Source organism: Helobdella robusta (assembly GCF_000326865.2).
Source record: "Helobdella robusta unplaced genomic scaffold HELROscaffold_94, whole genome shotgun sequence".
Lineage (NCBI taxonomy): Eukaryota > Metazoa > Annelida > Clitellata > Rhynchobdellida > Glossiphoniidae > Helobdella > Helobdella robusta.
The window spans coordinates 4,823-19,912 of NW_008705537.1; the positions used below are offsets into that span (position 1 = coordinate 4,823).

At 29.6% G+C, this 15,090-nt stretch overlaps 4 protein-coding genes across 4 annotated transcripts in view; 3 read left to right on the top strand and 1 right to left on the bottom strand.

The window, feature by feature from the left end:
- Positions 1 to 2,930: 2,930 nt before the first annotated feature.
- Positions 2,931 to 3,217, top strand: HELRODRAFT_91059 (hypothetical protein; the record flags this gene model as incomplete). The annotated part of the gene is made up of 2 exons (XM_009033561.1): positions 2,931 to 2,992; positions 3,088 to 3,217. The coding sequence occupies 2 exons, from the start codon at positions 2,931 to 2,933 to the stop codon at positions 3,215 to 3,217; spliced, it is 192 nt and encodes a 63-aa protein (XP_009031809.1).
- Positions 3,218 to 3,997: 780 nt separating this feature from the next.
- HELRODRAFT_182835 (hypothetical protein) lies at positions 3,998 to 5,078 on the top strand (the record flags this gene model as incomplete). Its single annotated transcript, XM_009033562.1, has 2 exons — positions 3,998 to 4,163; positions 4,237 to 5,078. The coding sequence occupies 2 exons, from the start codon at positions 3,998 to 4,000 to the stop codon at positions 5,076 to 5,078; spliced, it is 1,008 nt and encodes a 335-aa protein (XP_009031810.1).
- Positions 5,079 to 5,320: 242 nt separating this feature from the next.
- Positions 5,321 to 6,442, top strand: HELRODRAFT_182836 (hypothetical protein; the record flags this gene model as incomplete). Its single annotated transcript, XM_009033563.1, has 3 exons — positions 5,321 to 5,444; positions 5,713 to 5,807; positions 6,197 to 6,442. The coding sequence occupies 3 exons, from the start codon at positions 5,321 to 5,323 to the stop codon at positions 6,440 to 6,442; spliced, it is 465 nt and encodes a 154-aa protein (XP_009031811.1).
- Positions 6,443 to 10,394: 3,952 nt separating this feature from the next.
- HELRODRAFT_194685 (hypothetical protein) overlaps positions 10,395 to 15,090 on the bottom strand; it is a gene marked incomplete at its 3' end in the record, with an annotated part of 7,667 nt that continues 2,971 nt past the window's right edge. The window contains exons 2-8 of the mRNA XM_009033564.1: positions 13,880 to 14,285; positions 13,661 to 13,742; positions 13,191 to 13,320; positions 12,722 to 12,839; positions 11,850 to 12,344; positions 10,575 to 11,280; positions 10,395 to 10,462 (exon numbers count right to left, since the gene is read on the bottom strand). Of these exons, the coding sequence (XP_009031812.1) occupies positions 10,395 to 10,462; positions 10,575 to 11,280; positions 11,850 to 12,344; positions 12,722 to 12,839; positions 13,191 to 13,320; positions 13,661 to 13,742; positions 13,880 to 14,053 (1,773 nt within the window). The 5' untranslated portion in view covers positions 14,054 to 14,285. The remainder of the gene's footprint in view (positions 10,463 to 10,574; positions 11,281 to 11,849; positions 12,345 to 12,721; positions 12,840 to 13,190; positions 13,321 to 13,660; positions 13,743 to 13,879; positions 14,286 to 15,090) is intronic.

Genomic DNA, 15,090 nt, shown 5'->3' on the forward strand with positions numbered 1-15,090 from the left:
TATGATGGTGATGGTGGTGATGAGAATGACGATGTTGTAGGTTTTGATGACGATGACAATCGTGGTGATAGGAGTTATGATGATGATGATGATGACGTGAATGCTGGTTGTTATGGTGGTTGTGGTGATGGTGGTGATGTTGATTGCAGAAAATACGGCCTCTGTGGGAATTTGTACGATGACAGGTTTATTAGGAATAATAATAATAATTATTATTATAATTATAATAATAATAATAGTTTCGATTATAATAATAGTAATAATAATAATGATGGCAATTTTTTTGATGGCTATAATAAAGCTGAAGATGGCAGTGTTGATGACAATAGGTATTATGATTATGATCAAACTGGGGATGTATGATGATGATGGTCATTATGATGGTGATGATGATAATAGTTGTAATAATAATAGTAATAATATTAATAATTACATTTATCGTGAAAATGTTTTTAAAGTTGAGGATAGTCTTGGTATTCTTGATAATGATGATGGTGGTGGTGGTGATGATGATGGTGGTGGTGATGGTGATGATGACGGCGATTCTGATGACGTAACGATGATGTTGTTGTTTTTCAAATTTTACCTTATCTATGTTATCTTGATCTACGTTATTTGGTCTATGGTTATAATATCTTTGTTTGGTGTAAAATATTTTTTTTTTAAATTCGTTTTTTCTCGCTCTATTTCGTAACAAATTTCATCTTTTGCGTTAATAATAATAGCAATAATAATAACAATAATAATAATAACAACAACAATAGTAATAATAACAATGATAATAATAATAATAGGCAAATGAACAACAACAATAATAATATTCCAAGTTTTATTTCTACTGATTTTTATTTGTGTTATATTCTTTAATAATAACAACAACAACAATAATAATAATAGTAGTAGTAATAATAATAAATGTTATTTTATCTTTATCGTAACGATTTAATTGCATTTTTTTTACAAATTATTTTAGTTATATATATATATATATATATTATATATATATATATATATATATATATATATATAATGTAGGCCAATGTGAATTTTGAATTATAATAGGCGCTATATAAATGTAGACGATAATAATAATAATAATAATAATAATGCATATATATATATATATATTATATATTTATATATATATTTATCTTTATGCAATTTATTTTCAGTATTATTTATACATTTTGTTGTCTGTATAAATCTTGAATTTATTATGACGAATATACAATTATCTTTTGTGTGAATATATATTTATATATTATACAAACATATTACATATACATATATATATACACATATATATATATATACATTTATATATCTATATGTATATAAAAACTATATATATATATATATATATATATATATATATATATATATATATATATATATATATATTATGTATATTTTTATACATAGTTATTATTAGTTTATTAGTATAGTATATTATATATATACATACATATATATACATATATATATATATATATATATATATTATGTATATTTTTATACATAGTTATGTTAATTTGTATATTTAGGTATTAAGTAACCGATCTACACAAGTATTATGAAACATTACCATGGCTTTTTTGTATTAGTAGCTTTTTTAGTATATTTCTAGTGTTTGTATGTGTGTAGGAAGGCTTGTGTATTTATTCGTACTTATATATTTATATATGTATGTAGGGATGGATAAAAAAGGTATGGATGTATATGTGTATGTTTATATGTATGTATGTTTGTTTGTTTGTATGTTTGTTTGTTTGTTTGTTTGTTTGTATGTATGTATGTTTGTTTGTATATACGTATGTAAGTATGTACGAGCCCATGGTTAAAAACAATAGTAATAAAAACCATCATTTTGCTACAACTTATGCATGTATGTATGTATGAATATATGTATGTATGTATGTATGTATGTATGTATGTATGTATGTATGTATGTATGTATGTATGTATGTATGTATGTATGTATGAACCCTATTCTTGATTTATAACTAGGATGGAGCCATAATCTTTTCTAGATTCAATTTTGTGTTAGTGGTCTCGCACAGGTAGGTGTTTTAAAGCTCCATCCCAGATACAAAAAGAATAAATGTATGTATATATGTATGTATTTCTGTATGTATGTATTTATGTATGTACGTACGTATGTATGTGGCTGTGTGTTTTTAACTGTTTGTATATTTTCTATATAATCTGTAATGTTTCTGTACATAGCATATTACATCCAAATATTTTTATTTATATATGCAGTATATATATATATATATATTGTATTTATATATATCTATATAGGTGTATGTTTCTATCTATATGTCTGTATATATTAGTACGTGTGTGTGTGTTTATATTTAAGATTTTCTGTGATAAAAAATTAATTAGTTAATCAATCAATCAATTAATTAGTTAAATAATTCGCATGTACATTTGAACGTGTTTCAAGATCCAATTATGATAATGCAATTAATTATAATATAATTATGTCTTCACGCAAACGTTCATACATTCAATTTCTAACATTATATATACTTAATTAAATGTTCTTTGATTATTTTTAAATAACTTGTTTTTTTGTATCATTTTTATTGATTCATTTCATTCTTTCTCAATTGACTCAAGGTATTTGTTTTATGAAAGCTTTTGAATAAAAAGATTTTTTGGTCTTAAAATTGGCAAAAAAGGTTAACTCGGGATTCAGTCGAATGCAATTTAGTGTAATATAATTTAATATTTTAATTTATAAAGTATTTGATTGCGTGTTTTTGTTTTTTAAATGCTGAAATCGCTAAAATGTTAAAAAAGTTTTTCAGCATAGAACCATTAAATTGTCATTGTTTTCTCATGTAAACATTTTCATTTCTTTCCACTTCCTTCTTTTTTGCGATCAACGCCGTGAGTGATAGTGTTCTAAATTTATCAAAATGGGTCACGAAAATATTTGGTGTAGTCACCCCAAAAAGTATGGACAAGGATCGAGAAGATGGTAAGATTATATTTTACACTAAATTTACTAAATTTCGTGGACTAGTAAAGGTTAACCATATATCGCTCATGTTTTGTTAATTTTGATTTTCGTAGTCGAGTGTGCTCGAACAGGCATGGATTGATCCGTAAATATGGCCTCAACATGTGCCGTCAGTGCTTCAGACAATATGCCGGTGAAATCGGATTTAAAAAGGTTTTTTTAATTTGTTTATCTAATGGCTAATCAAACATCAAATTCATAATTCATTTTTAAGTGCTGATTAAGTTTCATGTCCAAAGCAGATAATTATACATGATGCTGATAGCTGCTGTAAAAAATTAATTTAATTTATTGTTTAAAAGTTGAAAAACTAAACTAACCTAAGGTTTTTTAAATGTAAGAACTTTTTTTTACTGCTGAACAATTAAACGTCATGCATAATAACTGTTGTGCTTTTAACTTTAAACCAAATGTTTTCCCTGATTTGACTTTTTAATATATTTTTTGTAGCCTTATTTTATTATTAAGTTTGTTTGATTTATTTGTAATCAGCACAGATTTATTTTATGCTATGATGTTTATTAATACAAGATCCTTAAACTCAAAACAATAATTTTTTTATTTCAACAGTTGGATTGAGCAGATTACATAGATGGAGACGCGGTTCACAGACAATTTCATTATTTCGTGTTTAGTGCTATCAACTGAAATAAATTAACTTGCTTGAAATTGTCAATAAAACGTTAAATGTAATCTTGTGTTGTTTTATTTGAAGTTTGCTTTTAAAAAATCTAACATAAAAGCGTTAAAAGTGAACTCGAATTCATAAGTTTTGACTGGCAGCATGAGATCGGACAGGAGGTTGTTTTACGTTACAATTTTCACCTCCGCGTTGACAGCGATCAGTGAGTTGTTATCATTTCTCGAAATGGAACGTTCAGTCAAACTTTAATTTCTTTTTCAGTTTTTATTTATCGGTTAAGTTTGGAGAAAGATAATGATCTTAGTGGTGGGCGGCCGAATATGGACCGTGATCCTTTCGATTACGGATTGTTAAATGGAGTGAATTCGGGTTTTAATAGGATCAGCGGTAGCGATGAAAATTCGGTGAAATTTTCCGAATCAAAACCTAGGTCAGACTTCACTCGGATGTGCAATGTTTCAAAATACTATGATCCCAACGAAAATGGTTGAGTAATTAATGAATTATTTATAATTTCGATTATTTATTTGAAATAAATTTCTGTTTTTTTCATCTTTAGAACGGTTATCCAGTCTAACGTCCAAATACCTACTTCATTCAATCGTTGTAGTCATGCGCCATGGTGTGAGAGCGCCTCTCTCATTTGTCCATTCATCATTTGAAGATGGATCCAATGTTGGTGAAAAACCCACCTGCTCTCTTAAACCAAAAGAAAATTTACTAGACAAAAAGATTATTAAAAGAATTAATTCGATAAAGAAGTTAGCAGGATCTTTAAGTTCCAATGAACCACCATTAGTCAGAGCTTCTGCTTTCCCGAATACAGAACGTTGTGATGTGGGACAACTGACGGCCAAAGGTGCGAGGCAGATGTATTTATTAGGTTCTCTATTCAATGGAAAATATTCACAGTTATTAAGAAATGTTTTTCTTGATTCAAACCAGAAACATCACATATTTGCTCAAACCACATATTATCTTAGAACCTACCAAAGTGCAATGGCATTTTTAGCTGGATTTTTTGGAAACTTCACAAAAGTTTTGAAGAGTTTACACTTGAAGTCATCTAATTTAACATCTACACAACAGCAGAACTATAAATTACTGCATTTAAGTCTTTTAGATAATATCTACCACTGTGATGATCATTTTAAATCCACTAATAAATACTTCTGCAGCTGTTCAAGTGCAGTCAACATTCCCGATAAAATTAAGAATAAAATGGACGGTTTACCTGTTGCTTCTAAAAAAGTGCCAGGCATAACAAGTTTGATTGAGAGTTCCAAAAAAATTAGAAAGGAACTTTTTGGTGCCTCCATGAGCTTAGGAAATGTCATTGAAATCATTTCGTCGTATGTTTGTTTCGACCTTCACCTTCCTTGTTATCTTGTTGAAAAGTGACTACAGTTACTATTTTAATACTTTTGAATATCAAACTCAACTCTCTTTAAAATCTCACTATTTTAGTTTGTTTACAACATTCAGCTGTAATTTTAGATCTTCAAATGTTATTAAATTGCAAATTGATCAGTTTTTTTTAACCACCAATTTTGTATTCCAAGCAATTCTTCTATCTTAAAGTTCCAATCTTATGAATTAGGTTAAAGTGCCTGTCATGGGAGGAGGTTGGACTAATAACCCAAATGGTTGAGCATGTAGAGGAAGTCGATTTCAACTCCCCGATCACTAAATTCACCCACTGCCTGACAGGATATCCACTTTTGATGGAGATCTGGCAAAATCTCTATAACATGACCATGTATAAAAGTTCGTGAAGTTTTTATTGGAAAAAATTAGTATTGCAGTATTATATGAATTGTAATCATATTGTTGATTTGTTAGGTGCTATAATTATTACCATTGATGTCAATGTCCATTTGACATCTGATTAATGTTCTTAAAAGATTATTTTGTAGACTTATGGTTATTCATTTAGGAATGAAATAAACATTGTTAATATTAACATAATGAATATTTTGATGTAATATATACTAAATATTTAATTATGAAGTTGTTCGTTCTTATTATTTTTTAGAAAAGGGTGAAACTTCCTCAAGACCCATGGTCTCTCTCTACATGGGGCACGATAGGTCAATTGAACCCTTGCTAACAATACTGCAGATCAAAAGGGTTACATATTGTGATTCTTCTTTATTTTTTTTTTATAAAATAATAATAATAAAAATAAAGAATCACAAACAATCAATCAATCCTCGTTTATAGTCTCTATCCGTTAGGGGTCAGACTTTTTTTTTGAATGGAATAAAAAAGTCCGACCCATAACAAATGGAGGCTATAAACGAGGATTGATTGCGATTGTTTATTATTGTTAATATTATTATTATTATACTACTTATAAAATTATCATTATAGGTCAGCTCAACTTTTGCTTTCAATGCACATGCTCTAACTTTTATTCAGTATATTGTCAATTTGCTACTTTTTACGTTCTATTTTTAATTTATAGAGAGCCTTTGGTGATTTATTCTAATTTATTTTCTTTGTTTCAAATTATTCAGGATCTCTGGCTGTTACCACTCGCGTCGGCCATAACCTTCGAACTTTATTCATTGAGGTCAAAAAAGTTCTACATTAGAGTAATCTACAATGGCAATGATGTCACCAAACAACTAATATTCTGTCGGAAGTTAAACGGAGATGGACTGTGCGATTTTGAAAACTTCAATTTCTTTGCCATGAAGGACATTGATCATCACTGCTTTTTTGGAGATAACTTTTCCAATGCTTGTAATTCCAAACGTTAATTTAAACGCTCAGCTGCCTTTGATCATTTGAGATATTTAACAGATAAACATAAAAAATGTTTATATAAATATAAACAATTAATATAGGATGGCTTTAAAGTAGGTCCGTAGTTAGGGTTGTGGTAAACTATCGAGTCACTTGCTTGAGAATAAAATTAATGGCCTACGTGATAACTGTCAGCCTTCTTTCTAATTGTTAATATTAACATAATAAATTCCGGGCCACCACCAATAAAATAAATGCAACAACGTATATTCCATTGGCCTGGCATGGTTACGAAGATGTGGGCCTTCATGTTCCATGCTTTTCCATATCTTTGACGAGACATCTAATTTGGCTGATCATATTTTTCCATGCGTTTCGTGACTACATTGCAATAAATTTAAAATATCCATGAAACATTTTTGTGGAAGGCCTTCTGTTAATGTGTCTCTTTTTCTTCTTTAAAAATCAGGGTCTGACAGACGCAGAAACTGTTACAGCATGCAAGGCAGTAGTATAAAATTAAACAAATGAGTTTAATCTTTCTGTGATTGTTCATCTGTATTTCTATTGAAACTTCATCCTGTCTTAAAATTACATACGCTCAAACAAAAATGATACCTACATGTGCCTATTATTTATATGTTGGGAGGGGACCATGTTTTACACAGTATTGTATGAGTTGACCGAATTGTTGGCATTAACCAATTTGCAGTTTGTCTTTTCCACTTTCCTCATTTGAATTTTCTGGAAATTGTTCGTTTTATTAACAAAAAAAAACTATTAATATCCAAATAATAAAAATTTGGATATTAGTTGATGTGAAAAATTCGGTAGAATTCTTACTTCTTACAATACTATACACTATTATGTATATTACACACAAACACATTCTATTTGGTTTATATTTTCATTATAATATGCGTATACATGCACTGTCATTATTAACAGTATTTTTGAATCTGGTGAAGGTGGTTCATTCTTGAATGTTTTTCACGGTGAATGGTCGTTGTCAAGATAAATAACTTATTAATATATGTACCAGATTCGTAATTTTTTTAAATATGTTGTTTGCATCATGTGTAAGTGTAACACATGTATGCAAGTGGGTGTGTGTTTGTATGATTGGTATGTGTGTGTGTGTGTGTATGTGTGTGTTTGCCTGTATGTATATGTGCATGTATGTAGGTGGTTTCCCATGTTCCAAATACTACTAAGAGTTCGTTTCAAAAACTTTTTTAATATGGAAATCTTGAAACATTAACAGAAAATAAAAGAAAACTGACTAAATTTCTGAACGTAAAATGAATAACAAAACAAGAGATTTCAAAATGTAAGGAAACTCAAAAAGTTACAAAATGAAAAAATTTGAGGAAAATATGTAGGAGGAAGAATATCATATCATTTAAGATCTGTACGCTGCGTATGTAATGTTAACTCTACACGAAACGTCATCACAAGATTTACACATACAAACAACACACACACACACACATACATACAAACTAGATACATATATGAATGCATGGGTACATACATACATATCTTCATACAGACGACATATATACATGCTGTTATAAATAACATTGTCATTCATTAGAGATGAGTCGTATATATAATTGTCATATATGTTGGTAATAGACCATAATTTTTACAATATTCTATAAATTCTACCGAATGTTTGGCGTTAATATGTTTGTAGTTCGTTTTTTCGATTTTTCTCACTAAAGTTGAATGAAATCGAAATATGGCCTTATTTGCAGCATGAATTCGAAAAATAAGTTTATTTTGAATTTTAATAAACTAAACATTCACCAAAAAACTTTAGTGAGACAAATCGAAAAAACGAACTACAAACATATTAGCGCCAAACATTTGGTAGAATTTATAGAATATTGTAAAAATTGTCACATATATATACATATATATTTACATACATAATTATATATATATACATAATTGTATATATATATATAATTATAGACATATATATATTTACATACATAATTATATATATATATACTTGTATATAATTTATATATTTATAAATGTGTATTGTCAAGAAATGTCACAGCATTTCAGCTTCAATCAGTTTCTGGTTCAATTTTTCAATAACCTGAAACTGATCAGCTTCCTAACAATTGTGTCCGCGACAGTCTCAACCCTAATTTATACATACCTAAGTGTAAATATATATATATTTATGTGTGTATATATATATATATGTGTGTATATATATATATATACATATATACATAAGCATATATACACAAGACATACGTACATAGATATGCATACGTATGTATCTTTGACAATATGAATGTATGAATAGATATAAGGTTAAATCCAAATTAAATAAACAACACGAACTCGCCTTAATTAAATATTTCAGCTAACTAATAAATTAACTAATTAATCACAAAATTTATTCTTTAATTGATCCATTACTAATTAATCTTAATTAAATAATTTCATTCGTAGAAGGAACAGCAATACTAAGCAGATGTAGTTTACAAAGAATAAATAAGTAATAATAAATAAATAAATAATAACGATAAATTAATAATAACATAAATAATAATAATAATTATAACATAATCGGAGCAAATAAATAAAAAAAATAATAGCAAAGAAACGGAACAATAATAATAATGAATAAATAATAATAAATAAAAAAACAACAATAATAATAAAAAATAATAATAAGGACAAATAAACAATATATATAAATATATAAAGAGAACGTGAAAAATGAAAAAAAAATGTAATTCATTCATTCATCCATTCATTCATCTATTCATTCATTCATTCATTTATACAAAAATATCTATTAGAATTGTAGTCATAAATTTTAAGTCTTAACAAAACAGTACTTACATAACATTACCGATGATGATGACAACAACAATAATAATAATAACATTAACAACAACAACAATAATAATAATTATAACCTGAATAATAATAGTAATGATAATAAAAACCTTAATAATAACAACAACATTAATAATAATAACAACATTAACAACAATAATAATAATTATTATAACATGAATAATAACCAATCAATCAATCCTCGTTTATAGTCTCCGTCCATTATGAGTTGGACTTTATGATACAAATAATAATAATAATAATAATAGCATTAATACAACAAAAATAATAATAATTATTATAACATAAATAATAATAATTGTAATTATAATAACATTAATAACAAGAACAATAATAATTATAACATAGATAATAATAGTAAAAATAATAAAAACATTAATAATAACAATAATAATAATAACATAAATAATAACATAGATAATAATAATAACATAAATAATAATAAAATAAATAAATATTAATAATAGGGATGAAACGGAAAATCTTTTCAATGCGAAGAAAGAAACGTGGGATAGAAAGATATTCCCTCAATTTTTAATTAAATCATAATTAATTACGTCGCCATATTATTTTCATTATTATTATTATTATTATTGTTGTTGTTGTTGGTTTTACTATCGTTACCACGATTAAAAACATCGGTAAAATTATATATATTATTATTATTATTAATAAATATATTATTATTATTATTATTAATATAACAACCACTACTACTACTACTACTACTACTACTACTACTACTACTACTTATAACACGATTATCATTATTATTATTATTATTATTAAATAAATTATTATTATTATTAACACAACTACCACCACCACCACTACTACTACTTATAACATGATTAACATTATTATTATTGTTATTATTATCATCATCATGAATGTTATTACAGCAGCTATTTCTCCTATTAATATCGTCATTATTCCTGTTACTATCATCATCATCATCTTTTTTTTTATTATTATTATTGTTGTTGCTATTATTATTATCATCATGATTGTTATTATTATGATTGTTGTTATTATTATTATTATTATTCCTCTCAGTCTTCCTTTTACCTCTCCTCACTCTTTTACAACCCTTCCCTCCAGCAACAGTTGTCCCGATGTTTCCATGAGCATCATCATCACCACTGTTGTTATTATTATTATTATTAGTAGTAGTGGTAGTAGCGGTAGTAGTAGTAGTGGTGGTGGTGGTAGTAGTAGTATCCACATCACACCCTGCAATCTCGTTGCCCTCACCTTTAATACTAACAACGTTTGAACTACTCCCACGATTATTACCACCATCATCAATGTTATTATTATTATTATTTTTATGATTATTATTATTATGATTATTATTGTTATTTATAACTGTTTCGATGTCAATTTTATTGTTATTACCATTGTTACCACCGTTATTGCTACCATTGACATTCATGTTATCACCAACACCATCACCCCCATGATGATTCGTCGTCCCAGCCATCGTCGTCATCATCATCTTCTTCTTCCTCCTCTCCCTCCTCTTCCTTCTCCTTATCTTCCTCCTCTCGTTATAGTCATCATCGTCCTCATCGTTCAGCATGCACAGCTGGTCATTGTCTCGATACTCGTTGTAGTCGATAGCTCTCTTCGAGTCACCACCGAACGAGTTTCTCAGTCGTTTCAGCCAGCCATTTTTAGCAACCATGACGTCATCTTTATTGTCGGTGACGTCATCGTTGTCGTCATCGCTGTTTGTGGCGTTGCTGTTGCTGCTGTTGTTGTTGGGCGGACCTTCGTACGTTGCTTGCTGCAGCTGCTGTTGTTCGTACGTCGTCGCCGAGCCTGGGGCAGTAGCTGTCGTAGCTGCTTCGTAACTGATATTAGCTGCTTCGTAGCTGCTGTTAGCTGCTTCGTAGCTGTTGCTGGTTGCCGATGCTGATGGTTCGATTTTGATCTGGACCGGGGTTTCTTGGCTCATCTTGAATGTGTTGTGGGGTTGGTGAAATGTAATGGCGATGATGTACCATTAATTAATGTTCGACTATTAGTCACGCACTGATGGTTAACGTAAAACGTACATTCTATACCCCGTTACAGCGCAGAATAATTCATCTCCATCATCGTCGTCACAAACGTCATCAAAACGCCATCATCAACAACATAATCATGAAATGAAATGACGTCATCAAATTGTGATTACGTCACTACCAGACCAAGCCATCATCAACATAACTACTCTGACCAATACATGACACCTTAACATTGCATAAAGGTTAAAGGTTACTTTCTCTATAATTATTATAAATATATAAATATAATTAATATAAATATATTATAATTATAATTACTCTGATCAATACATTATACCTTAACATCGCATAAAGGTTAAAGGTTACTTTCTCTATAATTGTTGCGCTTGCTTCAGAGGTTTCAACGACAAACACACACAGCATATATGAATACGTGTAAAAACCACACATCACACACACTGCACATGCATGGCCACATAAACAGATCATAGAATACAACAAACAACAAATAACTAACAATGCTGTCTATGCAGGCCTTAGTCACGCCATCTTCATCATAAGTTTTACTTTCACTATGATTATTAGCATTATTATTGGTAGAAATATTATTATTGTTGTTGTTGTTGTTGTTATCCATAAACTCTTCTTTTAAAGCACTTTGAACCCCAAAACTACCAATAAGATCCCCACCACCATTACTACAATTGCCAACATCGTCGTAAGCATCATTACCACCAACTTTACCACCACCACCACCCACATCATCATCGACATAGCCAGCTTCCAAATCATCAAAGTTAACAGTCTTCCAGGCCAACTGCCTGAGGACAGCCCTCCTCACCGAGTGCCGCTTGTGAATGAACTTCATGTGCGTCCGAAGTTTGTCCAGCCTGGAAAACCGACCACCACAGTCCGGGCAGACGATGGCCGAGTTGTTCTTGTGGGTCAGTTCGTGGAACTGTAGGTGGCGCTTGCGCGTGTAGGAGACTCCGCACTCTTTGCATGTGTACTCCTAGTAGAGAAGTTTTTTTTTTTTTATCATTCTTTAGAAATCAGGATCCGACAGATGCAGAAACTGTTACAACACATGCAAGAATGCAAAGTGAGAGTGGTGAGTTCAGGTCATAGGCCAAAAGGTTAAAAACATACACGCAAGTATAAAGATACACACACACACGTACGAACGTGCACTAGCAGATACAAATACATATTGGCAAATACAAACATATACAAACGTGCGTATATAACATATAAATATAAACAGACATTTATAGAAAAATTAGCAGATACAAACATCCATAAACATACAAACATCTATAAGCATACAAACATCTATAAACATACAAACGTATACTCACACATGAAAAAAAAACAAAAGCAGATACAAACATGTGATTTGATGTGTATCTTGAGACGTAGCCATGTATCAAACAGCTCATCACACGAGGAGCACTTCAATAGGGTTTCCTTATGGACCAATCGTGTGTGTTCTTTCAATTTATCTGTCCTGTCATTGGTTAATAGGAAATTAATCTTTTTTATTCCAGCTTTTATTGCTGTGTAGACATTGAACACAAATTAAAACCAGACATCTGAATTAAATAAATAAAGACAACGAAATCCCAACAAACATAAAAAAATGATAAACCCAGATAAAGACTCCAAAAACAAAAATTGAACCGACCCAGATAAAATAAACAATAACAATTATACAAAAAAAAAGACACAACACAAACCATCTTAACTCTGAAAAGTAAGACAAATCACTCCAAAACTGACCTCTTTCTCTTGCTGGGGGCATAGTTCAGTTCACGCCCTTTAATAATAATAACAATAATAATAAACTATTATATCTGACCTTGAAAACGATGCCCCACATCTGTAGCAGGTGAACGGTTGTTCACCGGTGTGAACAAACATATGCCTCCTCAGTTTGTCAGGGCGGGTGAACTTGTCCCCGCACTCTTTGCACTTCAGGGGGCTTGCACCTATAATAATAATAATTATTATTAATATTATTAAAATGAAAAAAAAAATTATAATATAATAATAATTATTATAAACATCAACAAAATGATGTCATTCTGTCATCATCTCTTGTTGATGTTTTGTTGAAGTCAGTAGGAAAGTTCTTTGTTAATCAGAACAACTAAAAATCATAATAAAAATAAAATAACACAACCATTAATAATTTTAATAATATTAAAGAGAATTAATCACCGAAAATCATAATAATAAAATAATATAATTAACAAAAACAACTACATCAATAATAATAACAATTAAAATAATAATTATAATTATAATAATATGATAATATTATGTCACCAGAATGGGACATAACATGATAGACGAGTTCTCGTTTGCTGGTCAGATGGAGGCCGCACTGCTCGCACGGGTAACTTGATTTCTGGAGTATTTTAATTAATAATAATAATAATAATAATTTCAATGTTAATAATAATAATAAAATTATGTTATTATTATTATTATTATTAATGCGTTTGGGTCCAAAAACAAATGTCAAATCAATGAAATAGATGATACATTAGTAATAGCAGCAAGAGTAGCAGTAGAAGCAGCGGCAGAGTAGTAGCAGCGAGCGGGAGTAGAAGCAGCAACAGCAGGGGCGGATCCACCGGGGGGGCCTGGGGTGGCCGGGCCACCCCATGCCCTTGCACCGGCCCCCCCACCGGCCCCCCCACCGCAAAATAACAACATTTCAATATGCCCCTATTGCCCCAAAACATCGATTTACATAGAGTTTGATATTGCAATTGCGCGAAATATTTTGAATACTATAAAACAAAACATGTGCATAAAATGTGTGCATTAATTTTTACCGATCCGATCTAGATATTTTAATACTCTTTTATAATAGAACTTTTAGCACATCGCTATTTTGTTATCTGTTCTGCTTTTGAACCGTTCCATGGAAACTGTTTACTGATCTTTATTAAATCACTTAACACATTACACATTTCTGTAATTATCCAATATTCTAATAATGCCGACTGAAGAGAGAAATAGAAAACGAAAAGAAGAGTTAATTAATCAAGCCGCCGCTAAATGTTCTCGATTAAATCAGTTTTTTAGGTTGGTCAATCTTTCTTTCTGTTTCTATTCATCTTTCTTAAAACATTAAACTGTAAACAATAAACATAAACATCATAATCATAACATAGTTTGTTACTTATTATACAAATAAATATTTATATTTTAATTTTGTTTGCAAACCAAACACCAGTCGCCCAAATTGCTGATTTTCTCTTTCAAGTGCCGTTTTTGTATTTTATTCATAAATATTATTCCTGGCGAAGTTTTAAATAAAAAATGAAGGCTCGGATAATTAATTTTTGGTTTTTAAGAGTTTGTGCGTGTGGTTTTTGGATTATACACAGTTCGATAACGTTTTATTATATAACATCTTAATATTCAACAAAAATAAATTATCAGTTTTATTTAAATTAATTATAGAGCGACAACTGATACCGCCGAATTTATTAATGAAATGCCAACTACAAGTAAAATTTCTGTTGCATCTTCAAGAACAAATATCCACGTGTCTAATGAAATGGAGGTTAACTCCTCCCAGAGTGAGCATCATCTTTGTGATGACAGTGATAGAGATAGCTATTATAGTGATGACATTTTAACAGATGAACTAGATGAAAATGAAGATGATGGTGATGAGAAAGAAGATAATGGATTATTCGAAATGCAGACAGAAGGAAAACAATTAACATTGGATGTAGCTT